Genomic DNA, 24753 nt, shown 5'->3' with positions numbered 1-24753 from the left:
TGTTTGTTTTACAGGTGACGTTATCAACTAGCTTTAAATGAACAGAGGAGATTACTCAGATTCATATCTGGAAGACAGTTCATCTAACTTGTAGATGTGTTTTCTTTCTTTCCTTTGGTGTTTGAATTTTGAGGGAACCCTTGTGATTGTAAATGATGTTTTTTTCCCCTCTCTGCGCCTTTCTTTTAAAATCGGAATTCACTTATTAGTTATTGCTGCCTTGCCTCAACACTGGAAACCTTTGAACACTTTGATCCACTGAAACCAAGAAAATCCGTCTGCTCTTTAACAGTTTTAATAGAATTGACAAATCCATGTTTTTAACTCAAAGTGGAGAATGATACATACAAGTTACCAATAACTGTAAAAACAAACTAGAAAAAGAAAAAAGAGTGCTGTGTGTGTGTATGGGTGTGTGTCCTGTACCTTTTCATTTTTTAAAAAATAGATTAAATTTATCACTACAGTACCATACAATTTGAAATGTAACAGTCATGAAATAAAATGGGCAACAACAAATAAAATAATAGTATTGTGTTTGTTTTCAATATTATACTTCCATTCAGGCACCTTTTTTTATACAGTATATTTTACTTTCTTTTCATTATACTAGATGTCATCAGCACATCATACTATATCAACAAACAGGATTTAACAGCCTTGCCATTGTCAAATTTGGTTTGCATGCCGAGTGTGCAGGAAGAGTAAAGGCAAGGAAGATTAAAGTCTTTAGACTACTTTTAGGAGGTAAACCACTATTTGAGGCACAAAAACCTTAAATTATGACCAACCTACTTAGCTACACAAAGATCCTCCTTCCATGCTTGTTTCAGAACGCTACATTCATGACAAATCTGTTAACTCACAATATCAGACGTCAAGTCACTTTGTGTGTGCTTCTAATCCCAAGGGCACATCCTTGCCCTTTTGGGAGCCCAAGATCAGGGGATGCTTTGAGAATAATTGTCAATTGATTGTCTATGTGAAGCCCTTTGAGACTGCTTGTGATTTAGGGCTATACAAATAAACTTGACTTGACTTGACTTCTAATCACAGTAGGAATTTACAGGAGAGGTATTATTGCAACACATTATGCAGCTGACTGGGAGATAACTGATGTGGTCAATTATAATTCAAAGTTTATATGTTTTGATTGTTGAATCGAAGTACATGTTGCATTAACCAAAATAGCTTTAGTAAAGAATGCCATTGTAATTAACTGTAATGTATTTGTCACTTATACTCCTTGAAATCTTAAGTGTGGTAAACAGGTATAATATCAAATATATTCATACTGATGGGGTTGTTTGATAAAGCTCAGTGGCCTAGTAGTAGAGTGTCCCCCCTGCGACTGGAAGGTTGTTGGTTCAAACCCCGATTCATACCAAAGACTATAAAAATGGGACCCATTGCCTCCCTGCTTGGCACTCAGCATTAAGGGTTGGAATTGGGGTGTTAGATCACCAAATGATTCCCGAGCGCGGCACTGCTGCTGCTCACTGCTGCCCTCTCCCCCTGGGGATGGATTAAAATCACATGGGGATGGGTTAAATGCAGAGGACAAATTTCACCACACCCAGATGTATGTGTGACGATGATCATTGGGACTTTAAAGGCTCAACCATCAATTGTATTTTAGAGTGTAGAATGGACTTTTGCAGTAAAGTGGCCAATATTACCCAATTCATGTAATACATAATTATTAATACAATCAAAATGAGCACTGGCAATTTTTCCGTCCAGTGTTTTTGGAGAGGGGGGGGTGGAATCAATTTTAAGAGATTTGATAAAGGCTTGCAGGGTTTATGTAAAAATGTGTGTTATGCACTCTACGGCAACGTGCTGACAATGCGCAGCTGCACATTCCTGTTCATGAGTCAACTGGGGGCTGTTAGAATAATACTGTATGCTTCTTTGCGAGCCACCTGTATCTTCCATCCATCCATTTTCTGATCCTGAAAGGGGGATCCTTCCATCTGTGGTCCCTTCTCAAGGTTTCTCATTTTTCCCCTGGTAGGGGTTTTTGAGTTTTTCCTTGCCCTTTTGGGAGCCCAAGATCAGGGGATGCTTTGAGAATAATTGTCAATTGATTGTCTATGTGAAGCCCTTTGAGACTGCTTGTGATTTAGGGCTATACAAATAAACTTGACTTGACTTGAATTTTCTGAACCTCTTAGTCCCCACGGGGGCCGCGGGCGCGCTGGAGCCTATCCCAGCCGTCATCGGGCAGTAGGCGGGGGACACCCTGAACTGGTTGCCAGTCAATCGCAGGGCACACAGAGATGAACAACCATTTGCTCTCACACCTAGGGACAATTTGGAGTGCTCAATCGGCCTACCAAGCATGTTTTTGGGATGTGGGAGGAAACCAGAGAGCCCGGAGGAAACCCATGCGGGCTTGGGGAGAACATGCAAACTCCACACAGGGAGGGCCGGAGGTGGAATCGAACCCGCACCCTCCTAACTATCTTAAAACATTTAATTTTATAAGCACATGCCCCAGTAAGGGGGTAAAAATAAATACTTAAGCACGGACTAAATGTTCATGGAAACAGGGAAACTTGTGTTAATATGGAGTGTACGGTTATAGTTAAACTAAAGCTCTGAAGTGTGCAGCGAATGAAGCTTATTATATTAGCTTTATCATGTTAAGCATTCAAGAAGTAGGAAGGTACCAACAAAACACTTTCAGTGACTCCTTTCTGACACTAAAAGCTACCTTTGGGTTGAAGTTTATACATTTTAGAACTTGATAGCAAGTCATGGATTGAAGTGCTAATAGGTCCCTGTTTTAGTGTTAATAATGCTAAGCTAACATCTACCAGAATCAAAAGATGCATAGTTTGCACTTCAAAACGCTTGAAATATCTCATCATTTTGGCATTGAGCAATATTCATCTTAATACACAAAATACTTTCATCACTAGTGTGAGAGTGAAATGACAGCCCATGTTGGTCAAATCTCAGTGTGCACGGCTGAATAAAGCCCTGAGCTGGAATGGCTCCAAATACTGTACTAGCTGTAAAATGACCTGAAGCATGCACCTAGACCGATGCTGTCTGTAATCTGTAGTATGTCTTGAAAGTCAAGACTGCTTTTTAATGGACCAAAGTAAGGATGAACTTTGCTGCATTATACTGTAAATACAAGTGTACCTTACCACTGAGCATATGGCTGCTCAAACAAATAGGTTGTTAACATTTGGCAACTTTTTCAACAGTTTAAAAAAAATGTAAAGACAAAAAAACTGCATTACAAAAGATCTTCATTTGGCAATATAGAAAGGCTTTCTAAAGTCAGTGTACATTTTGTTTTATATATACAGAGGTGTGTGTGTGTGCGGGTGCGTGTGTGTACACTCCAGGAGCTCCCCTTTTCAATGAGTGGCGGTGACGACTGAGTGAAATTGTGTGATGTAAAAAACAAAAAACAAAAAAAACAAAAAACAACAAGCCGTGGACTACAAATGGGGAGAGTCTTCAGAGTCCCTGCCGAAAATAAGCACGTCACCATTTGCATTTTCAGTTCAGAAATTGAGTGTAGCCCTCGGCTCCTGTGACTATCACATCCATCCAGATCCTCATGGCCTCTGCCGAGGGCGCCACCATGTAATAGAGCCGGTCGTGGGTCTTCACGCAAAATGTCAAGGCGGGGTTTGGGCTCTGAAGGACACAAACATAAAAAATAAACAGACTTTACTTTCACTCTGTTTCACAATATTACAACAATAGAATGATACAGTGATAGAATAAAGTTCCAATGCTGAAGTATTAGAAGACTTTAGGACTCATTTTGCTGGTTTATCATGTTCTTTAAGTTTTGTGAGTCCGTCTCAGAGGAAGCCATACAATGTTACTGACACTGACTTTCACAGATAAGCTTGTCAGTTCATGATCATATCACGTCTTCGCTCCTCGGTGGCGTCGATCATCACGCAGAGTGGAACTCATCCATGCCTCCTCTCGTAGTCACGTGTCAGATTGTTGTCATGGTGTCCGTTCGCGTTTCTGTGCACTTGTCCTGCCTGTGTCCTACCCGTAATTATTGTAATCACTGTCTTGTATTTAAATCCTGTCTGCGTGTCACTCCCTGTCGGATCGTCCTGTTAACCTCCCTGTTTTGCCAGTACTGGTTGGTCCTGCCTGTTAGTCTGCCCCTGTTCGCCCACCCCTGTTAGCCCCGTTTTCCGGTTCGTTCCTGCCTGTTTGTCACCCTGTTAGTCCTCCCATTTTCTGCCTGTCTGTTTCCCTCATCCTCTCCTCCACCACACTTTTCGCTTAAAAAAACCCTGGTCCAAGCTGCATTTGGTCGCCCTGTTACGTGATGACTCAACATTTTAACATGGCTGAAAGCTCAAATAACTTGATTTTGTGTTATATGGGTCCTTTAAATATTCTTAACAACTCTTACAATGTTTCTTTCATCAACTGCTGTTGTTTTCCTCTGCTCTTTTAAATATTCTTAACAACTCTTACAATGTCTCTCTGATCAACTGCTGTTGTTTTCCTCTGCTCTACATGTGACATGTTACTTTTCTCACCTTCACAAAAACTGCTTTGTTTTACAAAACATCATCCAAAACTGAAACTAAGTTATTACTATTGGAATAATAATCAAATAAGATGTCATCTTTTTTACCAATTACCTGAAAATAAAAGCTCCTATATTCAGTTTGTCAAACACAAATTATGTTTTATATTCCTACAGAAAAGAAAATTGGCCTCATTGGCCTCAGTGCTTTTGAAGGGGAGTGTTTATGGCAAACATAGACCACAATAACTGGAACAAGTAATAGAATGCTACTTTTGCACAGTACTGTACATTTCTTTAGAGATAAAAGTAAAACTAAACAAGTCTCTCACTTCATAAATATAGGGGTCAATCCTAAATTTTATATAAGTGAGAAACTGTATTCTAGACATGACATTCAGATGTGGTCTAGAAAAAAGAGGGAGGGCAGAGGGAACAAGAAGAATTAACAGATCAAACAAAACACACTGAGACGTAAATCCAATTTGAGGATTTCAGGTTTCAGTCATTCTCATTTACTGGTAGCTTTCCAACCACGGGGATGAGAGCAACTAGACAGGTGAAAGAGCAGTGTGGTGGATACATACACTCGTTGGATTCAAGTCGAAAAAGCTCTAGGCATGAGAGTAGCCGGCCAAAGCAAACGTGCCAAAATAGAAGGAAAGAGCAAAGAATGGTGTGTGCAATAACAAGAACAACTATAGATAGAACAACTACAAAGAGAAATGAGGGAATGAAGTTGGATTTGAAATAACAGCATACCTTTGTGGCGCTGCGGAGGTGATCATAATAAACCTCTTCGATAGCCTGGAAGTAGATCACACCCTTCAGCTTGGTCTCATGTTTGTCTGAAGGGAAAGGAAAGGCAGAATGATTTCATGAAAAGATTTGAAAATAACACATCATGACTTTTTCAATGGAGTCAGTTACACCTTAACTTTTACAATGTCATCATGTGACACAAGTCCAAGTTCGATGACAAGCATGTTTGCATTGATGGATGAAAAACGACAATCATAGCACTTCTGGCTCTCTCTTTTCCAAGTAAAAGCGGCTTTTATTGTATGCTTGGATTTGACTGGCTTCTTACACTATTCTGGTACACGATTGCACTTTGTTTCATCAGCCACTGCAGAAGTGCAGTAAGGAACCGGTGAGGAACTCAACACCCCAGTTCTACCTCCAGGCACAAACACTCCACAAGCCAACTTAAAGAGTAGTAGGTAGCGATACACTACATTTCGAGGAATATTTTAATACGCCGCTATTATCTGATAATGACCTGTTTAGCATTCAAATAGCCTTGCGTGTGCATTTCATTTGATTGAGACCAAAACGCTACGTTGCAGTAAGGGAAGATCAGCAGGAATCAACAGCTTTCACAATGTGGGCGTGTCACTTCCCGTTACTTATTGTTCAAGGTCAAGAGACAAGGGCAAGTGTTGCATCTCAAGCAGCCTCTTCGGATAGCGCCACCGCCTCGCGCATTTTGATGACAGCGCGAGTAATCTCAACGTGTCTCCTCACTTGGAATTAGGTGCGCTTTAAGAGGCTTTAAGCGGAACCTTCAGATGACTTCAAGGGCTGAAAGTGAACAAATGTCCCAAGGCTCACATCGGCAGATCAGTCACTCCGCCACAAGCTGACGGTTTGGATTGAGCATACATATACAGACATAATTTTGGAGAAAACTGACTGCCACGTACATGTCTGAGTCTGACACACATTTTTTAGGTTATCATTCATATTTAAAGCCCTTTTATACCCTGTTGTTCCCAGAAGATTGGACGCACAAAACATTTGGAAAGCAATATGCTCTATAATGAGGCTTTTTTCAATATTTATACTGCCACAAAATTTACTTACACAGTAATTATTATTCACAAAAACAACACAATATATGACAAAGCTCTTTGTCAACAAAATATGGCTCTGCATGATATACCATATATAAATTTGTCCTTTTGGAGTCAAGCCCAAAAGATTATTCGGGAAAACCCTACTCTATAAGGTACAAATCAAATTCAAATAAGACTATCCCATCAAATATTTTTATAATTGATTATTCTATCGATATCGGTTACTTGAATAATCAGATTGCTTTCAATTTATATAACGAGGCAGGAAGGAGTGAATCTAAATAATACAGAGAATTTCAAATGTACGAGGAATTTTCCAGATAATTCTTCTTACCCATATAGTATGAGAAGGTCCTTTTGAGGCGGTCAAAGACAAACCAGCGTTTCTTCCATGACTTGATCTTTCCTCCCATCTTGACCAGGTAGCCCTTGCAGATCTTCTCAGTGAGTATGATATGGTAACAGGTGTCCACACTGTGGCCTGATGTCTCAATGTGGGCGCGAAGGTCAAACTCCTCTTTCCTAATTGGCAGGTAGCGTGTCATGGGACGGGCCTGGACCCATGGAGAACAGAAGGGACAAAGGAAACCTATGAAGAACATGTGACGGTTGCTCATCATTTACTAATCTAGTGTTGTTTTTTCTAATACAGTACATGTAACATTTTCAAACATTTCAAACATTTCTTAAAACCCACCTCAGAGAAGGTGCAATGCATTTCTCATGCAACTTTTTAACTTACAGCAGTGGTGGCCAAACTACGGCCCGTGGGCCAAATCTGGCCCATTGGCCCTTTTAATCAGCCCGCGAACGGTTGGTATAGAATTGTCCAAATCACTCATCATTGATTCTCATTGATTCATTCATTTTGATGAACCCACCTATAAACACGAGTGTAAGGCTTACAGGGTTTATAGTCATCACAGCTAAAAACAGTCAATTTAGAATGATGATGACAAATCGTCATTGATCTTTGACATCATTCAATACTGTCTGATTTGATGGATCTAATACAGTTTAAAGCAGTTTTAATAGCTGCTCAAAAGAAGCACAAAATTGAAAAGGGTGTTCATGAATTTTGTAAAAAAAAAAAAAAAAAACGTTTTTGCAGTTCAACAACACTATTGATGGGGCTTAAGGACTGGGCCGGCACTTAGAAAAAGCCCAAGTCTGCATATAATTTAATTAAGATGCTTTTGTTTGCGGACTGTCTGAGGAGCTCCAAGATCAGCTGTTGATTTGGGATGAAATTTAGTCTCTCATGCAGTTAATCTCCGAGTGATTCGGATTGGCAATCACATCAGCGAGTGCTGCCAGAGTGCCTGTCTGCACTAGCTCACCTTGTGCTGCTGCTCCTCGACTGGTTCCTTGGACCTACACATTCCTTGAGATACCTGCTGCTGTCGTGGAAGAACCAAACCAATGCAACTCGGCAGAACCCACTTCTCCTAGGAGGAATACTCCTGGTGGATTTAGCAGGGTTTTGCGTTTTTGTGGATAGAAAATGAATGGATAGTTCAAAAAGTTCATCAACCAGTGACTACTCCGGCCCAAATGTTACCAAGGAAACCAAAGCAGCCAGTCTCTGGACTCGCCCTGACCAGTAAGTGCCTTTGACGGAAGCCGCTTAGAGACTGTGACGCACTTGTCCCTCCTCTTCCTATTCCAGCGGCGCACGACCTGCTTCTGCCTCCGTTCCTGTTCTGGCAACCCACAACCTTCCACTCGTTCCTTTCCCAGCGGTGAACAAACCTGCAGCTTCCGTCAGTTCCTGCTCTTGTGGTGCATGTTCTACGCTGCCACCCACCATTGCTTCAGCAAGCCCTTAAGCCGCCCTCTGACCTTTGGCTCTGGTGCGCAACCCATGCAGTCGTCCTCCGACCCTGCTCCAGTTGCGCAAACCCAATGGCCTCAACTGTGGCCACCTGAATGGCTATTTAAAGATCCGTGTGTTTGCCATTCAGGCCACCTGCCGGACTAGCCCTCTTTTATGTCACTTTCCTGACACTGGTCTTTTCTAGCCCCCTCGGCCCTCCTTCCGAACAATCCTGAGGAACTCAGCTACAAGTTTGGAGGAGAGGCCTTTTCACGTCACACATTTACATTTAGGTCTCCTTTTACTGACCTGAGAGAAGTTCTTGGCCCTCAACTTAACTTCCTTCTCCACGAGCTGCTGTCGGTGAAGAGTTTCATCCAGCAGTCTTTTCTCTGCTTCTTCCCTCCTTTTCCGCTCTTCCTCCAACATCTGATGGCGAGTGAAGCTCTCCTGTTCCTGAAAGAGAGCTATTTCATTCAATACTCTGGACTAGACTACACTTTGTAATCTAATTCAATATATATATATATAATGCTTGTCAAAACACTATTTGCATATTAGCTATTCATTCTGACAGGAATTTCAACACTGTATCAGCACATTCAAGGCACAGAGTGACAAAATCGACTGATGAAACGGCCAACAAAAATGAATGAAAGAACTAAATTACAATATTGAATCATTTGGCCTTATTGATAGCATCACTAAAAAAAGTCATCAATCACCAAAATCTGATTCCAAACAATCACATGTACAATCGCATCACGCCTGTGCTGGAATGGCACTTACCCGAAACTCAATAAGTCTGGCTTTCTCCATCTGTGCCTCCTTCAGCATTTTCTCCATCTCTTCAATCTTCTGAGCCTCCGGCCCTCCAACACTTGTTGTGGAAAGAAAAACACAGCATCTGCATTCAAACTGATTCGGAGATATTTGGCGTTTTATCAAATGCTTTTTCCCTTTGAAATCAGAGTAAAGACGGAAGTGTCTTATTTCAATATATTCAGGTTTGTACACAAGAATTCACTCGGGCAGCCTGAGGTTGGAAATATGAACATTTTACCTACCCTACAAACAGTAGGGAAACAGTTAACATGTGTAACAATGTGCACTTTTAATTAGTGCACAAATGCAATTAAGTACCGTATTTTTCTGACTATAAGTCGCGTTTTTTTTTCATAGTTTGGGGGGGGGACTTATACTCAGGAGCGACTTATATGTGAATTCTTTCACAAATTTTCAAAATTCAAAAATCCGTGATGTAGTGAAACCGCGATAAACGAACCGCGACGTAGCAAGGGATTACTGTAATTTGAACTACAAGTGACATCAGCGGCACAGCATGGTGGTTGTTTATATCAAGGACAAAGGATTTGATCACGGGATGACGAAGATGACGAAAGGCCCCACGTTTGAAGGATTTAATGATTTGGAGTGACACAATGTTTGAAAAACTTGTTATTTATGTTATAGTTATTTGATATATTTTATTTCGTGTAGCAACTTGTATGTTTTTATTGTTACAGTTCAGTAGTTGTTGGCTCGTTGAACTCTTGTTTTGTTAAATAAAGAGCCATTTACCAAACCCACGTCTTTCCTGGTACTTTGTTAACGCTACAATATAGTTATATACTAGATCTGTGGAATAACGACAAGGCTGACGTCAGCGGCGCACGCACGGCGTTGTTGACATAAAGGACGAGGAATTTGATCGATGGATTTAATGATTTGGTCTGACACAGATGGTTTGATAATATTGTTGTTATATGATAGTTATTTGATATATACTTTATAAATCGTTATATGGGTCTGTGGAATAATTAGAAATGCAACTCAGTCCGACGTCAGCGGCGCATACGCGGCATTGTTTACATAAAGGAGGATCGACGGATTTAATGAATTAGAATGACAGATGGTTTGATAAACGTGTTATTTATGTAATGGTTATTTGAATAGTTGTACTAAGTTCATTCTGTTTCCTTTTTTCAATCACTTTTTGGTTCTTCTATCACAAACAGGGTATTTTAGGTTGTATTACCTGACAAGTTTCGGCATGAACTTCCGCCTTCATCAGAGTCTGATGAAGGCGGAAGTTCATGCCGAAACATGTCAGGTAATACAACCTAAAATACCCTGTTTGTGATAAAAGAACCAAAAAGTGGTTATTTGAATAACTCTGAATGTTAGGTCAGGCCCGTTCTCAGCTCCTTGTTTGTGTATATGTTACGTTAGCATACCGTATCGTTTAGCCTGTTGTAGCTGGTTCATGTCTGTTCTTGGTGTTGGATTTTGACAAATAAATTTGCCCCAAAAGTGCGACTTATACTTCGGTGCGACTTATATGTTTTTTTTTCCACTTCATTGTGCATTTTATGGCTGGTGCGATTTATACTCCGGAGCGACTTTGAGTCCGAAAAATAGGGTAAATAAAATATTTTACCAGTACAGTTCTGTCTTGTGTCAAAGCTGTGAACAGTGGGTTCAGTTGGGAGCATCCTGCAGTGAACACTTTTGTAACACAGTACACAACGTGCTTCCAACAGATGGTCCCCAAATTAAAACATGCAGCTAATGTCTTTAAATGCTGGGGAGAAGTCTGGGAAATGGTGCCTGTGGGTGCTTTTGTCTGTGTGCCTTACAGAATTTGTCATAAAATGGTGAAATGGAATTATTCCGAATCCTAGGCTTCTCTCTCATTATGAATGAATGTGTTGACATAGCGCTGCCCATGAGGGAGTTATACTGATGTCATTAATGGTTCACTACTCAAAGATTCACCAATTCAGATTTTTTTTAAAACCTATTCTCTGTTACAGTGCTTGCTGAAACCCTCGCCTAATTGCTGTTTTGTGTACTTTCTCAAATGCCTTAAATGCGCAGTCTATTACAAAAATAGTTCGATTTTCTGCCATCAGTTATTAGTACAAGCAACAGTCATTACTATTATGACTTGGTGAGGGTGTCGTGGGTACCTGGACAAATTATCAGGTGAGCAGGCGGAGTTGTTTCCTGTGGACACACTGGTGTCCATACTGTCAGAGCTCTCTAAACTCAGTGTGTCGTAGGCCTGCTCTCCGGCTGATGCCGGATGGTGGTGCAGGATTGAGTGTTGGACCACAGGAGGGTGGCCTGTAGACTTGTGACTCAGTGTGGGACTGTAGGTCATTATTGGGGAGTAGGAGGGCGTGGAGGTGATGAGTTGAGGCTGTAGGCCATGGAGCGCCTCCCACTGGCATTGAGCCTCTGCTGCGGCTCTCTGCTTGAGCTCCGCCAGACGACGTCGCTGCTCTTCAATAACCTGCTGACCTGAAAAAAGGGAAATCTAAATAAGGTGGGGGGGTATTTTGCCTTGAGCAGTTGACATAACGTTTATCTTTCAAGCAAAAAACCAATAAGTCAGTAGACACCCACAAAAGGTCAAACGTAGCTCAATAATATCAAGGAGTAAAGGGATACCCAAAGTTTTCCAATTAGTTCGATTCTGGTAAAAGCAGCAGAAACACCAGACCAGAACCACTAATATGAATCATGCACCACACGTCACATAATACAGGCTGTCTAAATTCCATCAGGTTTGATTACATATTCGATCTCATGTTGCTGCAAATTCATTGTTAGACACATCTGTAGGTAAGAGGAACTAAAGCCCATAACCTCAAAAGATTATAAACATGCAGGATTTACTCCCCACGAAAGGAAGAAAAAGAAGAGCATCTTTGGGAGTAAATGACACACCAGGCATGGAAGAGACTGAAGGTCAGAGGCATAAATTAACACCCACCGTAGTGTTAACAATGCAATTACTGGATAAGACAGTAAAGGTAACAGCATGGTGGTTTTGAGGTCAAACTGTTTCAAAGACTACCTGCTGATCTTCCCTCTATGGGTGGCTGACTGGAGGCCTGAGGTTCTGAAGCCCGCAAAAACTGACACTTGTAAAAAAAATCTGTACATGCTGCTGTACAGTGTATATAAAATGTCCATACACCATTTCCATCAAATGCCAGGTTTTTGTGATGAAACCAAGAAAAATAATTTCCAAACACCTAATGTCACCTATAATCTGTGCGACTTTTTTTTTTTTTTGAAAGGGAAGTTAAGATTAACAACTGAAATACAATAATTGACTGTTTTCATAATGATCCAATCACATTTAAAATCATGTTAAATTGGAATGATCAAATACTTGTCACCTTTTTAAGTGCCTCTGATTGAACAAGTCAGGAAAAAAACAAGAAACAGAATATTTAGGTGGGGTTAATCAGACTATAACCCATCCATCCATTTTCTGTACCGCTTTGTCCCCACGGGGGTCGCGGGCGTGCTGGAGCCTATCCCAGCGGTCATCGGGCAGTAGGCGGGGGACACCCTGAACCGGTTGCCAGCCAATCGCAGGGCACACAGAGACGAACAACCATCCGCATGCAAACTCCACCCAGGGAGGGTTGGAGGTGGAACCGAACCGGCACCCTCCTTACTGTGAGGCGGACATGCTAACCAGTGCGCCACCGAGCTGCCTTGACTATAAGCCTAACCCACAATTACATTTGTTTTCGTTGTTTCAGTTGTTTTCAATCAAGTTTTTAATGTTATAGATTAATAGTGTGCTCTTTCTTGGTCTAATTTTTTTAATAATCACAAAAAAGCTTGGCGTTTGAACAGGTTCCTACACATTCACCAGTGTGACTGGTGCCAAAATGCACCTTTTGTATGGCTGACTGGCAAATAGTAGACATGAATAACCAGTAACTTGTTTCATCATCGACCCTCAAGATAAATTTAGATCCATGAAAGGTAAATAAAAATACCCATGTAGGATTCAGTGCACAGTGTGAGTCCTCCTAGTAGTTTATTATAAATTACAACCACAATAACAAAAATATACATATATGTTGATTAAAAATGTATACATACATGTTGAATTAAAATGTCTCTAATAAATGATCATTAACATGCCTCTGTGAAAGCAAAAATGTAAAGGCCAATTTTCTAGTCTTGGATTGAATTAGACTCCACAAATACGCATAACGCTGAGTAATAGGTGGGTGAAATAGACGTTATCGTTAACATTGTTTTAAACATTTTAGACTATTATTATCTATGACTGGTATTATTGTATTTTCAGAAAACAACAGAAAAGGTGCATGACAGCAAAAGAGGAGGATCACACGTATATTGTTGTTTATTGTTCACAGAACATGCAACAACATGAAGCACTAAAAAAAATGAACAAGAGCTTCTGACTTTTAAAGTACTGTCCCTATCTAAGTGTCCAGGCAAGCAAGACAAGAGAGTTTTAGCATTTTTTTAAGTATATCGACAGATAAGTGGAAACTTTGAAGAAATAATCTAAATGTTTCAATGCCCATATTGCCCACCTGTAATGCTGGGTGAAGAATTCAACATCAATATAATATTCACTTTCTTGAGAATGTGTGTGTGTGTGTGTGTGTATGTATACACTCACACACACACGCACGCACGCACGCACGCACGCACGCACGCACGCACGCACACACACACACACACATTAACAGTCCGTTTTTACCTTTCTGCTGCAGAGCGAGCTGTCTCTTGGTCTCGATGCTCTGCATGGTGGCAGCCAGGTTTCTGGGCAGACTGCTAGAGCTTTGGGGGGCTAGACGAGGGCTCTAAAAAGAATGAGCAGTAGATATCGTCAGAAGATTGTCTGGTATGAGGCAAAGGCACAGGAAGGCAATTACTGCTGAAGAAGAAGAAGAATACCTTGGAGCTCGTGTTGCGGCCCAATGTTGCTGCTCCCTCCTGCTGAGTGGATCCAGACTTTACTAAATGAGGAGATTGTCCTGGATCGCTTTCCAGCTTGGAGCGGAACACCTGGAGAACACAAACCTGGATGAGGACTTGTAGTTTGACAAGTTGAATCTATTGCAACGTATTGGGACTCCAGTGCGATGGTCACGCCAATCATAGAGGAGGTGTTTGAACCTGGAGGGAAATTGCTGTGAGAAACTGTTAAACAAGGCAATGAATCCACTTTAAATCAGAAGGCTGGAGTGTTTTACAATCAGGAAAGCCTGTTGACATTAGTTTGTGATTTACGTCACCGTATTTCGCCATTGCTGTAAATTAAATGTGTAATATCTACAAAACTGTAGAAGCACAAACAAAAGCTTTTGCAGCACAAACAAAGCACATACAAACGGTACCATTTTGGGTCCATTTGGATGTACATTGGGGGGGCTAAGTGACGTCATTGCTATAAATTAAATGTGTAATATTTGCGAAACCGTAGCAGCACAACGGACTTTTTTAAGCTACTGTGCTACTGTGGTGGCCGTTTGTCTACCGTCGATCATCGGACACGTAAGTATGGCTGCGGAACAAGAGGTTTGTACTGCTTCGTGCACCAACTGCACCCTTCTGTTAGAGAGGTTGTCCCTGCTAGAGGGACGTGTCCGCCAGTTAGAGCAGAATAGTGCAATAACAGTAGATGTGGCGGACACAGTCGCGGACTGTAGTCAGCCCGCTAGCCCCGTTAGCATTAGCCCCAAGCGGCTTGCTAATCGCGATGAGCCAGGTAAGACGCATAGCCGTCCAAAGTCATCTCGGTCTACTGGCCCTCGCACCTTGGTCATAGGTGACTCCATTACCCGAAATATCACGCTTAAAAATCCAGCCACGGTAATGTGTATTCCTGGGGGCAGAGCACCCGACATAGAAGCTAATCTTAGGGAGCTGACTCGCAATAGGACTAGTCAACAGCGTAGTTCCAACAACACTAGCTACTCTGATATAGTGATACACGTCGGCGCCAATGATGTTAGGATGAGGCAATCTGAGATCACAAAGAGAAACATAGCGAGGACTTGTGATCTCGCCAAAAAGATGAGTCGGCATCGAGTATTTGTCTCTGGCCCCCTGCCTGGGAGAGGCTCTGATGAGAGGTTTAGTAGATTAGTCTCCCTTAATCGATGGATGGCTGGGTTCTGTAAAATCATCATTCCACCACAACAACACTAAGCCGCTGTTTAGCTCAGTAAGAAGAGACTGGAATTTGGAGCACGAGCGCTGTTCCCGTGCGAGTTCGAATCCCGCTTGACCAATATTTTTTTTTCATTCATTCAATTTTAACACATCACTTTAATAATTATTTTCATCAACATCATTAATTTACCATTTTTATTTTATTTAATCATCAATTTACCATTTTTATGTCATTTAATCATCATTTCGAGTCCCACAATAGTGTGAAGTGCCTTCGCCTTCACACGCAATTTCTCCAGAAATTGCCAATTCTAGTTAGTGTGAAGGCGAAGGCCTTCACACTATTGTTATTCTACTTTATTTTTCTTCTTCTTATTAGTGTGAAGGCGAAGGCCTTCACACTATTGTTATTAGTGTGAAGGCGAAGGCCTTCACACTATTGTTATTCTACTTTATTTTTCTTCTTCTTATTAGTGTGAAGGCGAAGGCCTTCACACTATTGTTATTCTACTTTATTTTTCTTCTTATTATTATTATTAAACAATTTATTCCTCCCACTTTTTTGACACCTAACTACTCCCACATGCTTTAACCGATTCACCCCATTCCAACTTTCACACGTTCCAAAAATTCACGGCATAATTGCTAGTATTTTATTTGTTCATAACATTTACCGTTTTTGCATAATTAGCAAATTTGTGCCTTAAAATCCCCCATTCATTCTTAATGGCGCATTAGACACGAGCGACGTTCAGGAGTGAGTTCAAATTTTGACATCTGACAACTTTTTTCATGATTTCTTTCCTTAACTCGTTTATTTAACTCTTTTATTTTTTATTTATTTATTTTCCATTCATTCATTTAGTTATTCATTTAATTTTAAGTTAAAAACATCATTTTACCGTTTTAACGGCATTTACCGTTTTTATTTCTTGTTTAATATCATCATTCCAGCGCAGCAACACTAAGCCACCGTTTAGCTCAGTAAGAAGACAATGGTCCTTTGAACACGAGCCACGTCCGTGAGCGAGTTCGATCCCGGTTGGTGATAATTTTTTTATTCATTAATTTTTCATTCATTCAATTTTAACACATTTTAATAATTATTTTCATCATTCATTTAGTTATTCATTTAATTTTAAGTTAAAAACATCATTTTACCGTTTTAACGGCATGTACCATTTTTATTTCTCGTTTAATAGAATCATTCCACCAGAATAGCACTAAATCGGTGTTTAGCTCAGTAAGAAGACAATGGCTCTCTGAACACGAGCTACTTCCACGAGGGCGTTCGAATCCCGCTTGGCCATAATTTTTTTATTCATTAATTTTTCATTCATTCAATTTTAACACATTTTAATAATTATTTTCATCATCATCATTAATTTACCATTTGTATTTTATTTAATCATATTATTAATTTACCATTTTTATTTCATTTAATCATCATTTCGAGTCCCACAATAGTGTGAAGTGCCTTCGCCTTCACACGCAATTTCTCCAGAAATTGCCAATTCTAGTTATTATCCTACTTTATTCCTCCCACTTTTTTGACACCTAACTACTCCCACATGCTTTAACCGATTCACTCCATTCCAACTTTCACACGTTCCAAAAATTCACGGCATGACTGCTAGTATTTTATTTGTTCATAACATTTACCGTTTTTGCATAATTAGCAAATTTGTGCCTTAAAATCCCCCATTCATTCTTAATGGCGCATTAGACACGAGCGACGTTCAAGTTCGAATTTTGACATCTGACAACTTTTTTCATGATTTCTTTCCTTAACTCATTTATTTAACTCTTTTATTTTTTATTTATTTATTTTTCATTCATTCATTTAGTTATTCATTTAATTTTAAGTTAAAAACATCATTTTACCGTTTTAACGTTCACCATTTTAATTTCTTGATTAATAGCAACATTCCACCACAAAAAACACATAGTCGCTGTTTAGCTCAGTGAGAAAACAATGGTCCCTAAACACGAGCCACGTCCGCGAGCGAGTTCGAATCCTGCTTGGCCATAATTTTTTTTTCATTCATTCAATTTTAACACATCACTTTAATAATTACTTTCATCATCATCATTAATTTACCGTTTTTATTTTTCATTTAGTTATTCATTTAATTTTAAGTTAAAAACATCATTTTACCATTTTAAAGTTCACCATTTTAATTTCTTGATTAATAGCAACATTCCACCACAAAATACACATAGTCGCTGTTTAGCTCAGTGAGAAAACAATGGTCCCTAAACACGAGCCACGTCCGCGAGCGAGTTCGAATCCTGCTTGGCCATGATTTTTTTTTCATTCATTCAATTTTAACACATCACTTTAATAATTACTTTCATCATCATCATTAATTTACCGTTTTTATTTGATTTAATCATCATTATTAATTTACCATTTTTCTGTCATTTAATCATCATTTCGAGTCCCACAATAGTGTGAAGTGCCTTCGCCTTCACACGCAATTTCTCCAGAAATTGCCAATTCTAGTTCTACTTTATTTTTCTTCTTCTTATTATTATTAAACAATTTATTCCTCCCACTTTTTTGACACCTAACTACTCCCACATGCTTTAACCGATTCACCCCATTCCAACTTTCACACGTTCCAAAAATTCACGGCATGATTGCTAGTATTTTATTTGTTCATAACATTTACCGTTTTTGCATAATTAGCAAATTTGTGCCTTAAAATCCCCCATTCATTCTTAATGGCGTATTAGACACGAGCGACGTATACGACCGAGTTCGAATTTTGACATCTGACAACTTTTTTCATGATTTCTTTGCCTAACTCATTTATTTAACTCTTTTATTTTTTATTTATTTATTTTTCATTCATTCATTTAGTTATTCATTTAATTTTAAGTTAAAAACATCATTTTACCGTTTTAACGGCATTTACCATTTTTATTCCTCGTTTAATAGCATCATTCCACCACAGCTACACTAAGTCGCTGTTTAGCTCAGTAAGAAGAGAATGGAGCATTAAACACGAGCGCTGTTCCCGTGCGAGTTCGAATCCCGCTTGGCCATTATTTTTTTTCATTCATTCAATTTTAACACATCACTTTAATAATTATTTTCATCATCATCATTAATTTACCATTTTTATTTTATTTAATCATCATTATTAATTTACCATTTTTATGTCATTTAATCATCATTTCGAGTCCCACAATAGTGTGAAGTGCCTTCGCCTTCACACGCAATTTCTCCAGAAATTGCCAATTCTAGTTATTATTATTATTATTACTGTGGGCACCATGTGGTGTAAAACTGCACTGCAGAAAGTCAATCTAAATTCACACCTCCTCAGACAACGACTACATACTGACCAAAGGTTAGATCACAACAAAAAACGATTTGAATCAAAAAATCGATTTTGTTTTGAACGAAAGTACATCAATTCGAGCCTATTTGATTTTGTCCAAAGGAATTTATTAGACTGCGATACAGTATGTATCAAATAGGTTTTTTTCTATTGCGAGAGACACTGTATATCTTTGAAGGAAACGCTACATTTACAGCAATACATATGTGAAAAACTAAAACTGAGCAATACGATATCAAAAAGAATTGTAATGCTACGAAATCAAACCAGATTGAATCGTTCCACCAACCTTGACTCATTGATATACGTATCAAATCATCAATGTACACCCCTACCGCTGGTCCAATGTGATTTTGATTAATTTGATCGAGTTGAGTTTTAAGTCATTACTGGTTGTCACCAGCTCATTCTGTCTAGCTGCTCACATGGTCGGTTCCCACAACATGGCTAGAACAGAAACAAAGCTCCACTTACACACAGTTTGCAGCAATTATGTAATAATAATAATAATAAATTATATTTATAACGCACTTTACATTCGGAGGAATCTCAAAGTGCTACATGGCAAGTAAAAACAAGAATACAAAGCAAGGACAAGTATAAAACAACTGGACGACAACCAGGATATGAGAACAGGAATTAGGAAAATGCTAGAGTAAAGAGGTGAGTTTTAAGTCCGGTTTTGAAAGAGTCCATGGATTGGGGTGCTCTTAGGTGGTCGGGGAGGGAGTTCCACAGTGTGGGGGCTGCATGGCAGAAGGCCCGGTCGCCCATGGTGCGCAGCTTGGTTTTCGGGACGTGGAGAAGGTGAGAATTGGATGAGCGGAGGCTTCGGGTGGCAGATTTGGGGCAAGGAGTTCTTTGAGGTATGGGGGAGCATGTCCGAGGATGCACTGGTGAGTGAGGAGGGCGATCTTATAATTAATTTGAAATTTGATGGGGAGCCAGTGCAGAGAACGGAGGATGGGTGTGATGTGGTCGCTTTTCCGCTTTTTATGTGTTGTCCTCTTCCATACATACAGTCGAGAGTGTCAATTGTGTCAGATTTAAAGGGAATGACACAAGCCACTTTGATTGGCAGCGACTTAAGTCGGCTATAAACACTCCCACAGAAGCGCAGCTTACACACCCGCAGATCCACCAGGCTGTGAAATTGCCAACACGTCTACCCCACTTTTGACTCAGAATTGCGCCCCCCATCAAACCGAATTTACGCCGTTCAACAAAAATAGAGCCCTATGGGTTGTATCCAGAAATGAAATTAGGGTTAACCTTGCAAATGCACAATCATGTGCAAAAAACGCATAAAAAAAGCTCTACCTGCAGCGTGGGCCTGCGGCCATACATAGACTTGGCTGGCAGAGAGGGAGACCAGAGCTGGCTGGAACCTGACAACAGCTCCTGGTACCACTGTTCTAAATCTAGTTTGAGCAGTGGATGCCTGATGCTCTCAGACTGGTAGTGCAGAGCCCATCAGCAGAGAGACAGACAGGTGCGGCATGGAAAAGACAGGCAAAATGAAGAGGAAAACAATGGAGAGTTTAGAAAGCATTTAAAACAGCAAGGAGCAAAGATGTAACATTCTTTTAGACTTTGAAATTTGTTCTTGAATATCTTGTTCCTATCAACTGCGGTACACTTTATGCCCTCCAGCCGCTATATCCCTGTTTTACATTCCTGTATACTAATTCTATGTGTCTACTGCAATGGCCCAGTTTCTCACAATAGCATTAACATGTTCATCCTGTTCCGTTTTACTTCATCTTTCTTTGAATGTAGCTCCCCTGCAGTTTGAATAAAGAAGTAGAAATCACTGCAGACACAATTACTTGTTTTCTTAAAGTAAAATGGACTGTATCATTTGCTTTTTATAACCAGGCCCTAGCGTGCACCTGTCGCAGTAACCAGACAAACCAATCAACAGGATAACTGATTTCTTGGACATTAGACTAATAACAACATTGACTGTGACGGTAATCCTTTCTATGGCAAAAAGCTACTTTTTGCTACTCCGTGAAAACGATATGTGGCTTCCCTTTTGAGGCAACACAAGTAAAACTCTACTAAAAGTGCCTCATCTTTAAGTAAAAATTTTAGCTCTACTTTTTGACAGTGAGAAATGAAAAATTATTGTAAGATGGGTTAAGACTACTGACCGACATATCTATTGTGCCAGACACAGAAGATGGAGAGGGAATTGTGCGTTTAGAGGTTATGTAAAGATTAAAAGCAGGACGACAGCACACACCTCCAGAGGGAAAGACAAGGAGGAGCCAGGAGAAGAAAGGGGGCAGGAGAAGGCTCTATCTACTCCTTCAGACTATAGTGGATGGCAAAGTGGAGAGGTGGGACAGGACTCCAGCTTGGGCATCCCATACATCTGATTCAACTGGCTCACTGTCACATACTCCTTCGCAAGCATATACGTATGGACACAACAGGAAAGGCAGGGAAAGAGTAGAAATATCAACAGACAAACTAGCGAGGAGAGCCCAGCAGGGTGGGAATGCATCAACCATATTTGGACATAACAGAAATGAGTACTTTCTATAAAAAGAGAAAAAAAAGTATCAAGATTGAACTCTGCAGTAATGAAAATGAGGATGTGGTCATGAGACCAAAACCCGGTCACACTGTGATCAGCACAGCAAAGAAGAGGCAGATGTTATGATCTGGGTTTATGCCAGGTCAGGGTGCAGAGACATTATTTGGGGCGAAAAAATGTCGCAGTTTTAGCAGATATCATGAATACTTTAACAGATGTTTCCATCACATGATTTTTTTTCTAGACTCTTGGAATTTAGGACACTAAAACATTGACAAAACATATTTACACATGGATTAGTTACCCACCACAAATATACTTTGACCAACTATCATGAATCGTTGGTAGATGTTGGAAAAGGTTTTAAGCAGCTTTAAGACCCTCCCATGAGTATAGTCAAAGTCAAAGTCTGCCTTATTGTCAATTTCTTCACGTCAAGACACACAAAGAGGTAGAAATTGCGTTTCCTACTTTCCAACGGTGACAAGACATATTACATATTATATATCGTATTTTTCGCACCAAAAGGTGCACTGGATTTTTTATTTGAGAAATTATTTCATATATAGGGCGCGCCGGAGTAAAAGGTGCATAAAATAGAAGCTATACTGCATCCACTAGACAATAACCAATGAGCCCTCTGTAAACAATCGCGTTTCTCAAACTACCTCCTATAAAATGATCAGAACTGACTAAAGTTTGATCTAACGGATTGGTACTGCTTACCTATGTTTCCCTTCCATATCGATCCATAAATTTACTTGAAACATTAACAGAGCAGCCTATTTTGACATGAAACAGCCTTGTGCGTATAGCAGCTATCACTATAGCATTAGCCACCCACAAACTCCCATGAGCCTCAGCTCGCAGACTCCCATTAGCCTCAGCAAAGTGTAAACAATCATGTTTTTAAACGATCTCCTATAAATTGATCGGAACTGAATAAAGTTCGATCTAAACATTGGTACTGCTTACCTATGTTTCCCTTCCATATTGATCCGTAAATTTAGTTGAAACATTAACAGAGCAGCCTATTTTGACATGAAATAGCCTCGTGCGTATAGCAGGTATCATTATAGCATCAGCCACCCGCAAGCTCCCATGAGCCTCAGCTCGCAGACTGCCATGAGCCTCAGCAAAGTGTAAACAATCGCGTTTCTCAAATGATCTCCTATAAAATGATCGGCACTGTGTACAACCAGTATGGATCAACAAATTCATCAATTGATCCATATATAAGACGCACCGGCCTATAAGGCGCTGTCGGCTTTTGAGAAAATTTTAGGTTTTTAGGTGCCCCTTATAGTCCGGAAAATGCGGTTTGTGTGTGTCTGTGTGTGTGTATTATATTATATTATATTATATTATATTATATTATATTATATTGGTCCACGGACAAACAAAACATTCAAGTAAACAATACAAAATATAAAAACAAGAATGCACATACAATGAATAAATAACTACTTGAATGTTTTGTTTACTACACGATATCATGGGGAAAGACAAAAAGCTTAAAAATTAATGGTCTTAAGATACACGCTGAGGCACTGCTAAAGCTTATCTTAACCACAGAAATGTGTGCCATTGTTAAAGCTAGAGGCAGTAATGAAAGCTTTTTTTTATTGGTCAGGCACGGAAGTTGTTGTTGTCATTGTTTATTCACAAAGGGAGTAATGCGGTGAACAGGACATTAATGATGCAGAGTGAGGACCTGAGAAGAAGCGTCTAACCTCTGTTAGATGAAGTGACGGGTGTATGTGCAACTGTTTTTTTTTTAAGACAATTAAAAGTAATAGTCATTTTTGAATAAATAAATAAAAAATCCACAGGCAACAATAAGACTGCACTTCAAATCACAGTAACAAATCACAGAAATGCAAGAGTCAGTCACCCAAGCAAAGCTGTCTTGTGTTTATGGGTGTGAAGTGTATCTTTTCATTGGGTAATAACAGTATTATATCTTACTTCTCTCATGGTTGTAGGGGACTTTGGGAAGCTCTTTCCTCCAGTTAAACTGTTGTACCTCTGCTCCAAAGCAGTAAGCCTGTCCTTCTCCTGTATTACAAAGACAAGTCTTATAAACTGCATTCAAATCTGTATTCTTGCCAGATCTGTAGCATCCTTTCATTAACATTACTGCAACTAGCCAGGATTTGGATCATGAACCTTTTGGAGCATTTGCAGTGTGATGGTCCTGTCTTTGGCGAGACGCTCACATTCCTGAGATGCCTGGAGGCCCAACTGCTTGGCTTGATTTTCCAAAGCAGACACTTTCTCCTGAATAAGCACAAAATAATGTCATTGTAAGATAAGTGAGGGCTTGGCGTGTCTCATGCAATTGTTTGGAACTCTGTTGGGAATTAAAAAAAAAAAAAAAAACATGGCGACAATTAACACATGAATAGTTGAAAGCCAGGGATGGGAAACTTAAATGGTGGAAAAGGCCACAATTTTTCATCAGTGTCACTGGGGGCCGCCACATAGGACTAAACACTTCCTAACCAAATGTATGACATTCTAAAATTGATTCAAATCAGGACTTAAGATGTGCATACATGCAAGATATGTGCTCTTAACATATTTAATTTTCAGTGCTTGTATAATAAATGCACTATCCGAACACAATAATAAGTGGTTTGGAGCAACAACAAAAAAAAAAGGCATTTTTGAAAAGGATTGCTGGAAAAACATTTTGGGAACCACTGTTTATAATGGTAATAATAATGGTAAGATAGATGGTATCATGGACAATTTGGTACTCACTAAGGTTGATGTGTGGCGCACGTGTGTATGGTCTAAACTTAAGAGCCAACTGGTAACCTACCGTATTTTCTCGGATTCACCTTCATCCTTCATCTTCTTCCGCTTATCCGGGGTCGGGTCGCGGGGGCAGCAGCTTTAGGAGGGACTCCCAGACCTCCCTCTCCCCAGCCACTTCCTCCAGCTCATCCCGGGGGATCCCAAGGTGTTCCCAGGCCAGCCGAGAGACGTAGTCTCTCCAGCGCGTCCTGGGTCGACCCCGGGGTCTCCTACCGGTGGGACATGCCCGGAACACCTCCCCAGGGAGGCGTCCAGGAGGCATCCTGATGAGATGCCCGAGCCACCTCATCTGGCTCCTCTCAACGTGGAGGAGCAGCGGCTCTACTCCGAGTCTCTCCCGGATGACCGAGCTTCTCACCCTATCTCTAAGGGAGAGCCCGGACACCCTGCGGAGGAAACTCATTTCAGCCGCTTGTATCCTGGATCTCGTTCTTTCGGTCACGACCCATAGCTCGTGACCATAGGTGAGGGTAGGAGCGTAGATCGACCGGTAAATCGAGAGCTTTGCCATTTGGCTCAGCTCTCTCTTCACCACGACGGACCGGTACAGAGTCCGCATTACTGCCGACGCTGCACCGATCCGCCTGTCGATATCGCGCTCCATCCTGCCCTCACTCATGAACAAGACACCAAGATACTTGAACTCCTCCACTTGGGGCAGGATCTCATCCCGGATCCGGAGAGGGCATTCCACCCTTTTCCGACCGAGGACCATGGACTCGGATTTGGAGGTGCTGACCCTCATCCCGACCGCTTCACACTCGGCTGCGAACCGCTCCAGTGAGAGCTGGAGATCACGGCCTGAAGAAGCCAACAGCACCACGTCATCTGCAAAAAGCAGTGACGCGATGCTGAGGTCCCCA

General features: G+C 40.5%; 2 protein-coding genes across 7 annotated transcripts in view; one reads left to right on the top strand and one right to left on the bottom strand.

Annotated features, from left to right (window-relative positions):
• Positions 1-561, top strand: part of a2m1 (alpha-2-macroglobulin 1) — a 32702-nt gene extending 32141 nt beyond the window's left edge. Inside the window, exon 36 of the mRNA XM_085916999.1 lies at positions 15-561. The gene's annotated coding sequence lies outside the window, so the exon portion shown is untranslated. The remainder of the gene's footprint in view (positions 1-14) is intronic.
• A 2822-nt stretch (positions 562-3383) lies between these two features.
• Positions 3384-24753, bottom strand: part of phldb1b (pleckstrin homology-like domain, family B, member 1b) — a 114643-nt gene continuing 93273 nt past the window's right edge. For 5 of the 6 annotated variants that reach the window (XM_085916993.1, XM_085916992.1, XM_085916994.1 and 2 more), the window contains 10 exons: positions 23237-23347; positions 23036-23125; positions 13952-14062; positions 13755-13857; positions 11179-11512; positions 8996-9086; positions 8516-8662; positions 6725-6944; positions 5294-5379; positions 3384-3663 (listed from right to left, as the gene is read on the bottom strand). In XM_085916993.1, coding sequence (XP_085773119.1) covers positions 3523-3663; positions 5294-5379; positions 6725-6944; positions 8516-8662; positions 8996-9086; positions 11179-11512; positions 13755-13857; positions 13952-14062; positions 23036-23125; positions 23237-23347 — 1434 coding nt within the window. In that variant the 3' untranslated portion in view covers positions 3384-3522. Of the gene's footprint in view, positions 3664-5293; positions 5380-6724; positions 6980-8515; positions 8663-8995; positions 9087-11178; positions 11513-13754; positions 13858-13951; positions 14063-23035; positions 23126-23236; positions 23348-24753 lie in introns of those variants that run through there. The other variant, XM_085916995.1, reaches the window with a different exon arrangement.

This window comes from Syngnathus leptorhynchus, chromosome 7, assembly GCF_054491065.1.
Source record: "Syngnathus leptorhynchus isolate UIUO chromosome 7, UIUO_Slep, whole genome shotgun sequence".
Taxonomy (NCBI): domain Eukaryota; kingdom Metazoa; phylum Chordata; class Actinopteri; order Syngnathiformes; family Syngnathidae; genus Syngnathus; species Syngnathus leptorhynchus.
The sequence above is the reverse complement of the archived record's forward strand: the minus strand, read 5'-3'. Positions and strand labels throughout refer to the sequence as shown.